The 17,570-nt window shown below is 36.9% G+C and overlaps 1 protein-coding gene across 4 annotated transcripts; it reads right to left on the bottom strand.

The window, feature by feature from the left end:
* Nucleotides 1-419: 419 nt before the first annotated feature.
* mtm1 (myotubularin 1) lies at nucleotides 420-17,084 on the bottom strand. 4 transcript variants are annotated; one of them, XM_082159352.1, is made up of 15 exons: nucleotides 16,964-17,084; nucleotides 14,111-14,199; nucleotides 11,274-11,346; nucleotides 10,564-10,658; nucleotides 9,620-9,730; nucleotides 8,921-9,022; nucleotides 8,628-8,711; nucleotides 8,271-8,420; nucleotides 7,407-7,592; nucleotides 6,743-6,928; nucleotides 6,462-6,665; nucleotides 6,016-6,108; nucleotides 5,267-5,380; nucleotides 3,115-3,291; nucleotides 420-2,412 (listed from the first exon to the last, which is right to left on the bottom strand). In XM_082159352.1, the coding sequence occupies exons 2-15, from the start codon at nucleotides 14,174-14,176 to the stop codon at nucleotides 2,230-2,232; spliced, it is 1,824 nt and encodes a 607-aa protein (XP_082015478.1). In that variant the 5' UTR covers nucleotides 14,177-14,199; nucleotides 16,964-17,084; the 3' UTR covers nucleotides 420-2,229. The 4 variants fall into 4 exon arrangements, with proteins under 4 accessions (XP_082015478.1, XP_082015479.1, XP_082015480.1 ...); XM_082159353.1 differs by having other exon boundaries at nucleotides 14,111-14,196; nucleotides 16,964-17,041; XM_082159354.1 differs by lacking the exon at nucleotides 16,964-17,084 and adding an exon at nucleotides 16,777-16,924.
* Between the last annotated feature and the right edge of the window lie 486 nt (nucleotides 17,085-17,570).

The raw sequence follows: 17,570 nt of genomic DNA on the forward strand, positions 1-17,570 counted from the left end.
CTGATATGGTATTGCATCGTCGGTTAAAAACACAGACAACTCACTTCTTGTACATTTCTGTGATTTAAAAAAAAAAAAAAATCGAACATTGTAATAGATGATTTGTGGCATGTACGTCATTAATATAACCCAGTAAACATCTGTTTACTTTTTAGCTCAGGCTTGTCTTTATAACTATACTGTATTCAGATCACTGCCACAGTAGATATGATGATTGCATTTTCATTGCAGTCATTGCATGCTTGCAGGTCTTGAATAACCTTTTTAAATGTTATCAGATTCACTCTAGGAAAAATAAATAAATAGCAAGGGGTGGTTTATACAATTGAAGTATTGCATTTTATAGCACTGTAAGCAACCTTTAAACAGGCCGCTGTCACAATCAGAATGCCTGGGAGTACAATAATCAGCATACAGTCTTTTCCATGTGAACTCTTTAAATTAATTTAATCAGCATTATGTACAGAACAATAGCTGGGCAACAAATAAAGGATACATGTGGGAATACAAAACACAAATAGATCCCTTTAAACTATTATGTCTAACTTAAGATAATGTCAGGACAAAAAAAAAATCAGAGTGCAGCTTTCCTTCACCCAATCTCATGCACTGAGCAATACGATTGAGAAAAAAAGATTTCCCTACTACAGAATCAGATCGTTTTCAGATCTTTAAAATGTTACCAAGCAAAATTAAATGCCCATTAAAAAAAGAAAATATATATATGAGAGGATGTTCAACAAATTACCTACAATTACCAAAACCAACCAAAACGTTTTTTTCTTCTAATTACTTTCCTTTTTATAAAACTGTCAAATTTTACACTGAATAAAATAATTATATTTTACAACAATAGAACTTTCAACAGTAAAATAGGTTTTTGTTTGAGGTAATTACATAGTTCTGGTACTTGTACAAAATAAAAAATAGATTTCTGTCTTATTCCCCCCCTAAAAACAAGCAACCGCAAATGGTTTGTTTGTTTATTGAACTTTTGTCTTCTTTGCACACTATGGTTTAAACTTCATATCCTCATTGAGGTCAAAGTCTTTAGAAGTTCAGTTTTCCGAGGCAGCATAATCAACGACTCTCCTCTATTCCCCCCGTGTCAGTCACAACTCTCTTCCTCAAGAAAAGTCTGAATTTGGAACAGCACAAACACACTAATTTATATCACAGCCACTCCGTCTTTCCCAAAAGACTTCGCAGACTACGCTACGTCTCGTTGGGAGCAATACTGTCAGCTCCATCAGAAACAAAATATTTGCTTTCCGTGGCAACTGCATGCCGTTTTAAGGGGTATAACCCAAAGCCACTAACATTTAGGGCCTAAAATTGTTCAACTCCCAAACCTCAGCAGGGGAGGAAACAACCGGTCGCTCAAACGCACAGTGGATGATGCTGCCATAAAGGAAAAAAAACAAGGTTTCTCTATAAAATATACACCTGAAAACCTCAAATATGAGTAAAGGCACCGAAAAGGTATCTGTGTCGCTCGCTTAAAAAAACCCTGGTTCTGTTATTAATGTTAAACTAATGTTAATCACTTCAAAACATTTTCCTTCCATATAGTGCACTCACATGAGCAGCGAATGACCTTTACGGAGAGAAAAAAATGAGACATTTAGACAACATGCTTGCTTCCTTTACCTTATGAGGTCAGCCATTTGAGTCAAGCAGTTAAACCTCGCATAGTGACTAATGAAATGATTGCTCTACCAAAGGTTGAAGACCCTGCTGGATACTAGATTGACTGGACACAATGTAGACTAAAGTTTACAACTCCGTAAACAAGACTAGCACTCTTTGAGAATCTTACCACTGCTCAACATTCAGAAATGTTCTCCACTCAGATCTAGACACTTTAGAACCCTAATAACACACATAATGCAACACATAAATCACATACGTCCGTCTGACTTGATCGCTTTCATTCGTCACAAGACCATTCCAAACAGTATCCAAGTGGTTTCTGGCACACACACACACACACACACTATTTGACTCACTTTCGTCCATGGTATGCGGCACGAAAAAACAGCACTGTCACTTTAAGGCTTCTCTTTTCGTTTAACTTTTTTTTTCTTTTCGCAATGAAGGCCGTACTGTGGTTTATTGCATAATTGGTTTGTTACTCGTTATCGTCGACATCACTACTAATCGTGTTACCATAATTATCACTATTGCTATGTACAAATGTCCAATGTCTGTAACAGGTTGCGAGTGTGATCAAAACGGTGTCTGTAAGTGTGTGATGTGCTGATTGGGCGTGGCAGCATTGGGGGTGGAGCTGTTTGTCAAGTGGGTGGAGGAAGGGGCGGAGTCTGAGAGCTGTAGCTCCTCCAGTTTCTTCAGGTACTGATCCCTCAACGCCAGTAGCTCCTTATAGCGCTGCTCCACTGGACTCTGTTGCTGATAGGCACAAATATACACAAACATTCATACATGTGAAGTGACATCCACCAGAGGGCAGCAAAAACACTTTTTGACTTCAAATAAGGAAAACCAATCACATCTGCATCACAAAACATTTTTGATGCTAACAAGATTAGTTCTCAGACAAGCATTTTTGTATTAATCTATAATTTGCTGGATAAATATGATAAAAATATGCAATTTAATACTCAAAAAAGGCACTTTGGTCTGTACACATTACATTTGTACGTTTTCATTGGTCTATTGTTTTTGTCGCATTTAATTTGTATACTGGTAAACAGCATTTATCACTGTTATGACTAATGTGGCAAAATTCGTATGCATGCCAATGCTGAAGTGGCTTCTGCAAAACCACTGTGATAGAATGCGTGTGTGTGTGTGTGTGTGTGGTGATAAGGACAGTTTGAGTGACAGTTCACTGCAGTGCCAGAACGTAATTAAACTGGAGAGAGAGGATTTTCTGCACCGCTGAATCGGGTGCGCGCACACACACAGATAAACACTCAATCCCACCCAGAGGCAAAAACACCCACTATAAAAAATATGCACATGCTTTTCCCCCTTTCCAAGATCAGTTTGTATAAATATATATACTCCAAATATGTCAGCTTAAATAATGCTTACCATCATACAAAAGCTAAAGGAACTACAACCTGATTGTGAAATGTATGTCCATACCTGGTGCTGTATGCGAGGGTTCCACCGGATGTAATAGGTCACCCACAGCTCTAGGTGGCGCATGCTGGCTACAGGGTAAAGCACGCGACTTGACTCTGGTGTGTAGAAGGGGTTTATATACAAGGATGTGTCACTGTTGATCAAAGACCACAGAGACACCGTCTTCACCCGAACATTCTAGTGAAACAATACAGACAAAAGAAAAATCAGAAAGTTGGTATTTTGAATAAACACTAATCTATTATTTAAAGTCAATCTTAAGTATTAAATATAATACACACATACCCACATTAATGTACAGGTGATTTAATACACTGGTAACTAAGAATCAGCTGTTAAGCTGTTGAATATATTAGTAATACAAATGGTAAGGTGTCAAATCCTTTGGTTAGCAGTAGATAAAGTGGGACTGTGCTCCCTAACATTGTTGTTGCGGTGGACGGCTCTAGATGGCCACCAGAATGAATGTTTCATCTCCCCAAAGTGCGTCCTACTCCGACTGAGAGTCAGTCAAGCATCCCTTTTACTCATGCTCTACTTCACACAATGAGCACTGAGAGAAATAAAAGGCAATGTGTGCATGCGGGAGAAAGAAAGCAAAGGCCAATACTATCCTACTGATGACAAGTGGCCTCCAATAGGCAGTGAAGAAGATGGTATTTTAGAGATTAACAGACAAAGGTGTGATTAAGTTAAAGAAAGAATAGTACAATGGAGCACAATTTGATAGATCTAGGCTATATTTCCACAATGCATGTATCAGTGATAGATCAATATAGAGTGAGGTTCAAAAGTGAGACCACACTGAAAATCTGAAATTTGAGGTTCAAAATATTTATTTATTTGAGAAAAAATATTTTTCTATATCATGATATTAAATAGTCAAATGTATTAACTTCTGACTTTTCACTCACTTTTTATATATATAAAAATGAAAGCATTTTCACAAGTGGTCTTGCATCTTTAGACGCTACTGTATCTTCATGGCCGATTAATCAGTATTTTGCTAACATCGTCTGATACATCATTTACTAGGCACTATATATGATCAGTAAAAATTAAATATTATATATTTTGTTTTGTTTTTTGTCTACGACAGATTAGAGCTGCATGACTCTGGATAAATTGAGAATCACAACTTTTTTTTTGTTTTCAAACAGAGATCAAGATTCTCCCACAATTCTGGAACTAGAGGTTCTGACAAAATGTTAATTGCTGCAGTTTATTTAAAGTGCCCCTATTATGCTATTCTAAAAGTTTCTTCATGTGGTTTTTGAGTCTCCTACAACAGATGTAAACCTCATGCATCAAAGGTAAAAAAAAAAAACATCAAACAAACCGATTATTTTACTTGTACTAATTTATTTACCAAGTATTTTTCTAATTTATGGCGATGAACATGTGGAAACTGTATCAATAACAGTGCATATATTAGTCGAGCTCTGCGACTTATGTAACATAAACGTTGGTAAAACATGCTAACGTAAATCTTGCTCCATGCTTAATCTTTCCTCAAAGTAGTGAGAACGACAGACAATCTGCATTAATAGACACAGTTTTAGGTAATAGTGGCCCACAACTGATCAGCAGAAGTATTTCAGTAAGACAGTAATAATGTGAGTTAACCAGTTAGCAGGAGACCTACACAATATAAAACTTAAAACTAAGTATTTTGAACACCATCTTTCAAGAGCAAGCGGTTTGCGAATCCTTGGTTTGAATGATTGATTCAACAACTCACTCATAAATACTTCACTTGTTTCATTACTGGATGAATCAGCATTTTTGAACGAATCTCTTGAATAAATGATTCAATGACAAATAAAAGTTTTATTTGCTCTATTTTTATAGCTTCCATAGACCCATAGCTTTCCATAGTTTCATACCTACACATGATAAATGCTTTGTCTGGGTCAGAGGCAGCGCCAACACAGATATGAATGTTCTGGTGGGATTTTGTCAAAGCTTTAACAGACAGGCGAATCATTGTCATTTAGGAATGAGATCAGATGGGTGTTTGAATCAAGATAGCAATCTTTTAACGATTAATCGAGCAGCTCTACACATTATGGTCCAGTTTGTATTAAAGATAAGGGAAGTTCAGGGCTTGTATATCAATGTGTATCAATGATGTGTGTTTGTTATTTCTTACATTGCTTTCACGAGCGCTCTCACAGTTGTAGAGGAACGTGCCAAAGCGGCAGCTGTACAGGTGATCCAAGATTACTACCAGGAGACGTTCATTAAACTCAAACGCTGTTGGGAACTGCAGATGTGGGAGAGGGATAAAAGTTAAACAGATTTACTTGCATTAAACTCTAAATAGCTGTAAACTCTGAAGAACAAAACAAAAAAATCTATTCCAAATCTGTATGATTTGGTTTCTTTTGCTGTACACAAAAAGAGATATTTAGAATAAAATAGCTGCCCCTTAAGATGCTGTTTTCCATGAATGAAAGTAACAGTTCCATACAAGTACTTAATCCCTACTGCTGGCGACATATAATAGCTTTGTGTGAAATTAAAGTAATTGCTCAGTTAAATCTCATTAAATGTTACATATATTAAACTATGCCGCATAAAAATGGATTGCACCAGGCTTGATGTCAATGATGCTGACTGCCGCAGGTTCTCATGTGTTAAGGTGCGGTCACATTTACCATTGTTTTCAAGGATTTTTGCAGGGGTGAAATCTAGTCATTTTAATAGGCACATATGTTTGAAGAACAAAAAAAACACATTGCTGTGCATATATTGGGGTCTTAGCATCAGTATCCACATTGGTTAGATGAAAAACAGCAGCTCAGACATAATGAAAAATACCTCGTTTTGTGTTCCACAGAAAAGAAAAGAAAAACAAGGTTTGCAGCAGCATGACATGTTAGACAATTAGATCCATACCTGTTTAGTCATTTGCCACACGCAGTCAATGAATTGCAAAAAGATAGGTGACCTGTCCTGATCTGCATGGTTTTTGTCTCCATGGCCGATTCTCTACACACACACACACACACACACACACACACACACACACACACACACACACACACACACACACACACACACACACACACACACACACACACACACACACACACACACACACACACACACACACACACACACACACACAAAGTATGACATAAATACCAACTGATAACAATTCTTTTTTTTCTTTTTTTTACACAATACAAAATCTAACACAGAAGTTGTAGTTCACCCTTAATTACACTCTATCAACTCCATCAAAGCAATCACCCTGATAACATGGCTGATAGAACTCAAACTCTATCACTAAATTGTGTGGTTTTGCAGATGCAAGACTTTGTAAACTCAGTAAAACTCACTGAGGCGAACTTGTGTCCGAAGCCGATCCATTCCTTCTCCAGCAGCACCTGGAAGCCACCGAGAGTCCTGTAGTAGGAGTCCAGCATCAGCATGGACAAAGAGGTGAGCTGAGCTGTGCGGTCCCAGCCATCACTGCAGTGCACCACCACAGAGCTCCCAGAAGACACCTTATCAGCCACCTGGATGGCCCCTGATATCACCAACTAGAGCAGGAAGGTAGATAGCTACATTAGATGATATTAAGTTTTATAATATACATGGTATGCATGAATAAACAAACCTTAATATGTTCTAGCCAGTGGGTGGACTCCAGGCTGGAGAGCCAATGAGACTCCTCCACATTGGGGTAGACAATGTCCTTTAGCTTCTTCAGTGACTCTCTCATGACATGGATATTATGGATGTCTAGAAAGACCAGCTCAGCGTTCTGATAGGCATCGTCGCCCTCGTAACCCCCACCCGTGGCCTGGAGGGTAAAGGTAGAGAGGTCTACCGGTTATGATATGTGATCACGTAAACGAGAAATTCTGCACACTTGCATTCATACTTCATGTACCAAAACACATTGTGCAAGAGAAATTATTGGATCAATAATGCCATTTCAAAATGCTCTGTCAGCGGTGTTCAGCTTGGCAAAGCACCTCTGTGGTGGTCCACTATGGGTCCACTTTTTGATTTTAATTAGTCTGGCAGCACACAAAAACTGAAAACATACTCATGCAAGCACACCGTTTTGTTTATTTAATACAAACCAAGAGTCCAAGTCTGACTGGGAAACAGTAACCAGCCCATACCTTCAGTGGATAAGGCCATATGTTAGAAATGAGGTAAACAAAAAGTGTTTCTTTCATATTCAAAAACTCTCAAGAACTTCTTGGAGATGAATTTGAATATCTTAGGTCTGCCAATGATCCCCATTTATTAGTGACCTTCTGGAACCTAACCTTGTTTGCCACAGCGTTGACGTTAGGCCTGGCGTCATAGATGGTGAGTTTGATAGTGCCATTGGTCTCACGGATGATGTCCAAATATCTTTCATCATCTTTGTTGCGCTTGCCGCTCATGCCCACCAAAGGCTGGCTACACCGCGTGATCACAGCATGGTTCTCTTTATGGAACCACGACAACACCTGAGAGTGGAAGGAAACCCATCATCATCGTCATCATCATCATCACAGAGGGTAAGGTCATCACCGAACATAAAATTTTTTTTTTTTTTTTTTTTACGTTAACAACCATAACGGTTTATTTGCCAATAGAAAACATTTTACTTATTGGTATCTGTCGATATTGTATAATTTCCATATTTAATATTTAATTGTGTATGCTTACTTCCCAATTTTAACATTTGAATTTATATATTTAACATTTTTCACGTAAATGTTGTAATGCGTAAATTCACTTGTAGCATTTAAAATTACTGACTGCAGCTTTTAGCGTTTTATTTTTAGATTTATTTAGACAAAATAGCATAGAATTTTAATATCGGCCATTTATTGGTTATCAGTCATAACATGAAAATAATTATTGGCTTATTGTATCAGCCAGACGTGTAATATTAGTGCATCTATGATGTTCATCATACAGAGATATATAAATATCCAACCACATACTGTACATGAAGGTAAATGTATTTGCCTTCAAATGTATAAATCTGAAAAGCCCTGCTTTATTGTTTACGCGCAAAAAGCTAACATTCTCCACTATACAGCCTTTTCCTTATGCAACAGAAGCTTGAATTTGACCTTCCAACAAAAATCACACCATTATTCTGACCTTTCATACTGCTCATCTGTAAAAGAGCTCACCGGAATGCGGCAGCGGGAACGGAAAGTAGCGACTCTTCTAAGATCTTCGTCTGTGGCCTTGTATGGAACAACAAGAATTGTGGGATAAGTGTCACACAGCTCGTAGTTCTTATTGATGAAAGTGACCCTCCACTCACTATTGGGTAGACCCTGACAAACAGAACAACAGCAACAACACATAATCTTTAATACAAGTAGATTGTGCACTATGTATTGTCTTATGCAATTACATTAGCAACAAATATCATATAATATCATATCAATCGCAATTGTAAGTGAATGGTGAGTGTGAGCGGGATGCACAAGGGCAGCACAACCCTTTCTAAACCAGCACAAGTCCTGGCATCTGGTCCTCACCTGCCTCCTGTACTCTTCCAAAGGCTCATAAACGTTCCAGCCATTCTCCTCATACTTTTCCTGACTCAGAAAGGCAAAGAGTTGCTGTGAGAGTCAAAGAAACAGAAGAAAAGTGAAAGAGTCAGTTACACCAGTATTTCATACATTCAGCTACTGATGAAAGCCAGTTGTGAAATGCTGAAACATTGACACAACACTTGATAGCACTGTATAAAATGCAAAGATTAATGTTGTTTCAAATAATTTTAAATGAGTGTGAAATGTAGCATTTGAGAATCAAGTTAAACACTGACCATTCCATGAGACAGTGGGAAAGCATATTTGAAAAGAATCTCAAATATGTCTCTTCGACTGTGGCCTTCTTGCTTCAGTGCAAATCGCAGGTTCCTCATGTCCTGATAAACACACACACACAAAATTTGAGAATGTCAAATGTCATACTTTCAAAAAGGGGGTGCTTGTCCTGCTCTAGGCAAACCGGTCACATTTCATATTCATTTTTATATTTTTGTGGAAACCCTGATACATGTTTTTTTTCAGGATTCTTTGATAAATAGAAAGTTCAAAAGAACAGTATTTACCTTTAACTATATCTTTATTTCATTAGAAATGTCGGTAACACTTTTCAATAAAAGTCATTAGTTAACATTAGTTTAACTAATTAACTAACATGAACTTATTAACTAACATGAACTAACCATGAGCAATACATTTGTTACTGTATCCGTTAATCTTTGTTAATAAAAATAAAGCTGTTCATTGTTTGTTCATGCTAGTTCACAGGGCATTCTTTAAAACAAGATTTTAATAAAGTATTAGTAAATGTTGAAATTAACATTAATAAATGCTGCATAAGTGCAGTTCAAAAAACAATCTTACTGACCCCAAACTTTTAAGCAGTAGTGTGGTAATAAACCTTTAACCTTTTAAATGTTTTCTTTAACATTAGCTGTTATGAAATGTGGATTTCTTAGGCCTTGTGTGAGCGTTACCTTGCAGGTGATTTCTAACCCGTAGGAGTTCTCTCCTCGACTGGAGGCTCCGCCCATTTTCTCTACGCGACTTATGACACCTAAGGGCACGTTGAGGGTAACTGGTGTCTCCTTAAGACAGGAAGTGACGGAAAGACAAAATATAAATAATCTTACACACATGTATGTACTATAAACACCTCAGAAATAACGCTTTCCATTCCACACAATTATAGTAAAAGACCTGATACATATCACACCAGTCTGAAATTGATGAGGGTGCTCTAGTAAAGTGCTGATGTAATGTGTAAGCAACAGCTCCATCATAACAAGAATAGCAAGGTACCCTTGTAGTCAATAACTTTATCCCTTAAAACTCTTAGATCACCAAAATGACATATTTAAACGTTTTTTCCTGTGAATTTTTTTTATTCATGCCTTAAAATAGTTTGAATGTAACTAAACTCTTGCTTCATTTAGTATATGTGGATCCATGATTATGCAAATTATATCAACACTTGTATGAAATTCATAACTTTTGTGTCCACCAACTTTCTTCCTTGCCCTCACTCTTCCAAGCTGACAGATCATGGCAATGGACCCCAGCAACGGTCAAAACGTCCACAAAACAGGGCTGCAGGTGCCCGCTACCATGTGCCAAACAAGGACAGAGCCAGAAACCAGATGAAAGCCTTTCTCTGATATGATGTTATACAAAATCCCTCCTTCCTGTCCTCTCATATCCCACTCTTTTCTCTGGTAACACAGACTAATAGATATGTGCTATAACTAAGGTACACACAAAAATTGTATTCAAAATAAAGAAAGCAGAAACAAGCCTTTAAAAATAACAAAATGAGGTTTTAAACAGAGGAGCTCCTGGCATGATCTCAGAATTACTGTGCCTGAACACTTAGAGAACTAATGCGCTGATTTTGAAAAATGACAATGAAAGTTTCTCTTACTGAGTCAGTGTTCTTGAAGTAGAGTCTGTAGTTGGTGATGGACACCTTTCCTTTGACTGCAGAATTAAAGGGGCAGATATAGATGATCTCTTTATCTGAAGAGTAAAATAGAGAGGGAAAGACAAAATGTTGTAAACTCGCATGAGATGCAGACAGTAATATCAGTGGACAAGTCAAAGCTATATAACAAAAGAGTGGTCCTCCCTCATGGGGGCTGCCATTTTGAGATCACATGACCAGTAGGGTCGCAAAGGGGCTGAACATTTCTGGTAAATTTCCTGAAAATTTCTAAAAGTTTCAGAAAATTTTCAAATAATCCTGAAAAGTTTCTGAAAATTTCCAAATAATCCTGAAAAGTTTCTGAAAATTTCCAAATAATCCTGAAAAGTTTCCAAAAATTCAGGAAACTTTGCAACCCTAATGACCAGCATAGTCCTTTAATTTTATAGTGTGAAACAATGGATGTTTCCCAAATGAACAACAAAGCAATGAGAAACAAATCTGCAATGTAACAACTTTACTATATTAAAAAAATATATACTACTTAACAGCCATACTGAATCGAGTTCTGGCAACATTACATTTTAAAGTGCCAATACTAAAATAGTGCATTTTACAACACAAAACAAATGACCAAAAGGCTTATGAAGATATCAATCATATTCATTTTTAGTCAGTGAGAGCCCACAAACACACACGCTCTCACTCACCGATCACTCGCTCTTCTCCCGGCAGCACGGCAACATCTGCCAACGGCTCCATCTTCAGGCTCTCTCTGGACGCCTGTCAACACATGCAGGAACATTGAGTTGACACGGGTGCATCCCTCACACATACACAAACGCTCTCATATAAGGATGATCACAACTGCTTCAACATTAATACACTACATGTCTGAGCAGACAGAACTTACTCAGTGGCATCTGATATGAGGAAAAAATAACTGCAGAGAAAAATCTGAAAGTGACAGGAAGTAATGGAAGAGGAAGTAGTGAAGTCACTGTCCTCTTTCACCCTCTGCCTGTGAACACCAGTCTGATGCTTTATGTGTGTGTGTGTGTGTGTGTGTGTGTGTGTGTGTGTGTGTGTGTGTGTGTGTGTGTGTGTGTGTGTGTGTGTGTGTGTGTGTGTGTGTGTGTGTGTGTGTGTGTGTGTGTGTGTGTGTGTGTGTGTGTGTGTGTGTGTGTGTGTGTGTGTGTGTGTGTGTGTGTGTGTGTGAGAGAGATCAGGGATCCAGATTGTCTTTCCCTGGGCTATTTTCCTGCTGCCAGTTGAAGGTTAGTGAACTGGAATGCGAGCTAAGAGTGCCATTCGCTGCGTGTAGTCGTTTATTCAGTCGGCCTTTTGCTGCTGTTCAGTGTTTTGCACGTCGCAACCCTATGGGCAAATTGAAGCAAGGGCTACTGGGTAATGGTCTAGTCCGTGTTCTCGAGATGACAAATGGAGCAGCCAAAACACACACACGTACAGTGATCCTAGCTGGGAATCTAACCTGGTTTACACAAATAAGAGGTACTTGGGTAAACAGAGATGACAGACGAAGAAGGGGGAGAGATACAAACAACCAACTAGTAAGAGGATTAAAAGAAACACTGTTAAAGACGTCTTAAATGTTATTGTTCACAGTCTTCTGGTAAATCAAGCCCAAATGGATTAGTTATAGTTGTTTGCTGGGAAAGAAAGAAAGAAAGAAAGAAAGAAAGAAAGAAAGAAAGAAAGAAAGAAAGAAAGAAAGAAAGAAAGAAAGAAAGAAAGAAAGAAAGAAAGAAAGAAAGAAAGAAAGAAAGAAAGAAAGAAAGAAAGAAAGAAAGAAAGAAAGAAAGTAAAAGAGACAAACAGAGGCAATCACAGAGACAGATGGACGGTCCTTTGTACAAAATCTCTCGAGCTGTCCTCAGGGACCCTGAAAAAAACCGGAGAGTCGGGTTCTGCTGCCTATCACCTGCCAGGTGTTACAGCTCCACTAACATATGTATGGAGCAGCAGTCTCCTGGCTTAAGCCCCAGCGAAGTGCCAACTCCCTGTCTGCCTGGAATCCCCCCTGCCCAGAGAGGTTACATGTGCCAAACCAGACACTGCATATGCATGTGTTCATGTAGGGAGGGGCGCTCTGCTTTTAAAGGAAACAATCTATTTTGTTTAAACCACTATTACAAGTTCCTATTTGAATTACAATGTTTTTACACATAGCAGCATGCAATATTTGAGCTGTGCTTGTCAACTTGACAGCCGCCCCACCGCGGTGGTTTGCTTGTGAATGCTCTTTTATGTGAATATTACGACACGAGTGATGAAGCACAAAGCTTTGTTTACAAAATGGAAGTGAATGAGACAGGTACATGATCCCATACATTTAAATTCATATATACATATAAAGTCTTTGAATTCCATTTGGCGATCAGGTCACCAGATTTTCCACAAATGTAACAATATTACACGAGTTATTCCACTGGACATGGAATCTCGTTTCTTTTCTCATACCTTCACTCTTGTCTCAGCCATTTTCACAGGGTATTATAAATGTTTTTTCCTTTAATTTGCTTTTAATTCCTATATTCGCATCCTTTACTGTGGTAAAAAAAGAAAAGAAAAAAGCTGCAGGACAGATACCTTTTTACTTCACTTATCAAATTCTATTTAATAGTGTTTGTGCTTGTTAAGACTTGGTAAGGTGCAGTGTTTTATTTAAACCACGGACCACATCCCCAACCACTGCTCCACCACTGGTAGTTGGTCCATGGTATAAAAATAAATAAATAAAAACTGCCTCTGTCACAGCCCTATGCAATATGCGTATTATTATTATCACCTTATAAATGTGCTGAATAGCTATGCTGGACTGAATGCACTTTCTGATCTTAAAATAGTTCAGTTGGATACCTGACAAATAACTTCATCAACTTTCTTTTTTGACATCATGACGCTATGTAAAAAAAAAATATATATTTTATATATATATATATATATATACACACACACACACACATATACATACACACACATATATATATATATACACACATCATTTTTTCCCCCCACAATTTTCTTTTTTGCAGTTCACGTAAATAGTCTTGTGTTTGACAAATTATTAATATTAGTGTATATAAATTTTTTTTATTTTTTTCACTATTTAAACGCAATTTAAAAGAGTTCAAATGTAAAATGAGAGATGTAAATAAAAAAGAATAAGGCAGCATATAAAAATAACTTTATTTATATAGTGCCTTTCCAACACCCAAGGTCGCTTTACAAAGATAAAGCTATTAATAAAGCATATGAATGCTATCAATGTCTCTATGTTCTATATAACATATATGGTTGCTTAATTCTATAGCAGAGCAGAGCAAAGGGCAGCTCTATTGACACCAGTGAAATACATGATTTATTCATGCAGAAGCTGAAAGTCTAACCCTCCTACAACAGCATTGAACACTTATAGGATCATGTAGTTTGAAAGCAAAGAGGGGAAAATGAGAAACATTCTGTTACAGTCGTAGGACATGAGGACAGTGCAATTATAGCACATCTGCACACAGGCTTCACTCACGTTTTGGCTGGAGCTGTTCCCCAGAGGACTGGAGTTGTAAGGTGCTATAGGAGCCGAGGCCATCATTGGGTTTGCTTCTTCCACCGCTACTGAAAGACACAAGAGAAATGTCATTTTTGTTTTCAGCTCAACAATCAGGACTTTTTTCTGCTGGCTGGTAGTTCAGATGTGTAGACACTTTTTTCTAAATCTACACTAGACACCCTAAAAAAAGAATATTTAGCCTAAACATTTACCAAAGTTTAAATGTAAATAAATATAATAAATATAAATATATTTTAAATTCATTTTCAAATTTTCTTAAAAAAAAATATAGATATAGGTTAAACAACTTGTATTAGGTTTTTAATTATGACTTGAAATTGCACAGCTATAATGAAACTCCATGACAGCAACAGATTGCTGGACAATAATGGTATACAGTGCTTCAAACACTATCACAAATCATTCTCACAATTTAGATTTTTTTCTCTTCAATTCAAAAGGTTGGGGTCGTTAAGATTTTTAAAAATGTTTTTTTAAAGAAGTATCTTATGCTCACCAAGACTGCATTTTTTTTTATCAGATATACAATAGAAACAGTAATATTGTAAAATAATTTTACAATATAAAATAATTTCCCTATTTCAATATATTTTAAAATGTAATTTATCTCTGTGATGTCAAATCTGAATTTTCATCATCATTACTCCATTCTTCAGTGTCACATGATCCTCCAGAAATCATTCTAATATGCTGATTTGATGCTCAAGAAATATTTCTTATTATTATCAATGTTGAAAACAGTTGTGCTGCTTAATATTTTTGTGGAAAACTTTAAACTTTCTTCAGATTCTTTGATGAATATAAAGTTCAAAAGAACAACATTTATTTGAACATTTTAATTTAACATTATAAATGTCTTTTCTGTCACTTTAGAACAATTTAATGCGTCCTTGCCAAATCAAAGAATTGATTTCTATCAAAAACAAATCTATGACCCCAAACTTTTAAACAGTAGTGTGTGTAAGCCAATGAATAACTTTACCATAGCAACTACTGCCCCACTGGCAGTGGCACGCCAAAACACTTTTTTTTTTTCTTTTTTTTTTTTAATGCTGTTTTACGTGAATTTTACGACAAAAGGGAAGAACAAAGCTTTGTTTACATACAAAATAAATAATAGATTAGCAATTAAATGTTACATCTCAACCATGGAAACATTTATTCATGTCAAATGAGAGAGGTAAATTTAAGCCACTTGTCATTTTTGTTTTCGGTTTTGCAATCTGGTCACCTGATTTTCCACGAATTTAACTATATTTGACACTGTCACAGCCCTACATCACAGACAACCACATTTTTTTATAAAAACACATTTATGATCAAATCAAGTAAGAGAGCTGGAGTCAACTGACTATATTGTTGAGCTTTGTATAGACTTTATGACTTGTTGAAATGATGAAGCGGTACGAAAAGGCAGCAAAGAAAAGAGATAGAGAAGGGGAATATTTTATATATTATATATTTTTTTTATGAACCCTGATGTTCTCAAGAAGCACAGTTGCTGTTTCTACAGTCGTCTTCATATATTTTTAGCAGAAACTACCACAGATGTGTCAGTAAGCGGAAGTGAGAGAAAACATGAAACGCATTCGATCGACAGCATTAAAATGAGCTATTAATTCACTCAGAGAGCAAGAACATCCTGTCAAGTGATGGACAGATATGTTGACAAGAGTTTACTTGATTAAATTGATTTTTGAACATTTTGAACCACGATCCTTTGGACATAAATTCTTTCAAATTGGCCTTTTTTGTCCGAAATGTACGTTATATTAATATAAATTAAATAATGTGAATTATTTGTTTAATAAACTTTTTTTAAATACAAATACAAAACATTTTTGTTTTATAAAAGCAACCCAAAAACACAATCATGTCGCAAGCTTTTTAGTGTTGACACCAAAAACCCTTCAACAATATCTGACCACATCCGGACCTCAGAGCATAAAGTCACTATCTGGGCTAAATTTACACATTTGTAATGAACAGTGATGTAGAAAACAGAACAAACCAGATCTTTGAGTCATTTGTGGGGCAAGAATGAAGCTCAGAGGTTCAAATGAACACCTGAGGGCATGACACATGAGGTTAGCGGTCAGAGATAGAGATGTAAATGATTAGAGAGAGATAGAGAGAGAGAGAGAGAGAGAGGTATTTATAACGATGACAGGAAGGACTGATGTGGCTCTGACATGACGGGGAACATTTACACCCTTCATTCATCATGCACTTCAATATTCAGCACACATAACAAAAAAAAACCATAGCCTTAAAGTCGTATACAAAAGTTGATTAGCCTATAAATTTTAACTTAGAGATAAGAGAGAATGAAAACAATCTGTCCAAGCCAGTTTCACTTACACCTACATAAACTCAGCCTGCGGCGTTTCGTGCCCGGATCAAACACGAAACAAGTAACTACACACTTTCACTAACTTGTGTGATGATGTGATGGAAAATCATGATCAGTATTAATCTGGCCCATATGTATAACTTACATATCCACTTCCATTCATAGTGTCAAAACAGTGACAGATAAGGACATACACATCGAGATAAGGTTCGCAAGAGTCTAAAAACTCCACTTTCATAACTTCTAGCGCTTTCGAGTGAGCACTTACTCTGTGAATGTATTCCAGCACAGGACTGTGACCAGGAAACAGCTCGGGCCTATCTCTACGGCAGCTCTCAAGTACTACATTTACCCCGGAGTCCGCTCCAAGCAGCCCTTAATATAGACCAGACCCTCGTCGAAAAGTCATAACGTGCAACTCGAGCAATATTGGGTTTGCAAATGTGTTTACTTACCCAGAAACTAGCAATTCTCCGTTCCTCAGATCGCCAGTCTGTTTTGCACCGCCGCAGGAAGCGCTCAGCCCGAGTCACGTGACAGCGGTCACGGCGCTCATTGGCTACTTGTCAAATCATGTAGCTACCGCAAGGGATTTAGGGAGTTGTATTTTTAATAAGAGCGGTAAGACAAGAGGGCCATTCTGAAAACATACTGTCAAACAAATAAATATTGATTTTAAATATTGAAGAAACGAAGCATCTTTCTTGATTATTTCATTACACAAAATTTTTTTTTACATTACATTTAGATTCTAAATGTTAATAAGCTACTAGGCCTGAATCAGAATCAGAATGAGCTTTATTCGCCAAGTGTGCACAAACACACAAGGAATTTTTTGTGGTTTTTACAGGAGCTCTTGGTACATACATACATATATGACATTAGAACAGGCATTTAAATGAGAACATAAATAAATAGAATAAACAATAATAATAGTTCTAGTATACATCTGAAACAGAAGACTTATGTACAGATTTGTGCATTGTGTGTACAGCTCTATAAATAAAATTTGTATATGTATTTACACAAAAAACCCTCTTGCTTCTCTCTCAAGTACTGAAT

The sequence above is a fragment of the Leuciscus leuciscus genome (assembly GCF_965113295.1).
Source record: "Leuciscus leuciscus genome assembly, chromosome: 2".
NCBI classification, from domain to species: Eukaryota; Metazoa; Chordata; class Actinopteri; order Cypriniformes; family Leuciscidae; genus Leuciscus; species Leuciscus leuciscus.

Coding starts and splice junctions, on each gene's coding strand:
- mtm1 (XM_082159352.1), bottom strand. CDS start 14,176: ATGATGGCCTCGGCTCCTATAGCACCTTACAACTCCAGTCCTCTGGGG. Junction 6,109..6,461: donor TCGGACACAAGTTCGCCTCA/GTGAGTTTTACT, acceptor GTGTGTGTGTAG/AGAATCGGCCATGGAGACAA. Junction 5,381..6,015: donor TGTGGCAAATGACTAAACAG/GTATGGATCTAA, acceptor CCACATCTGCAG/TTCCCAACAGCGTTTGAGTT.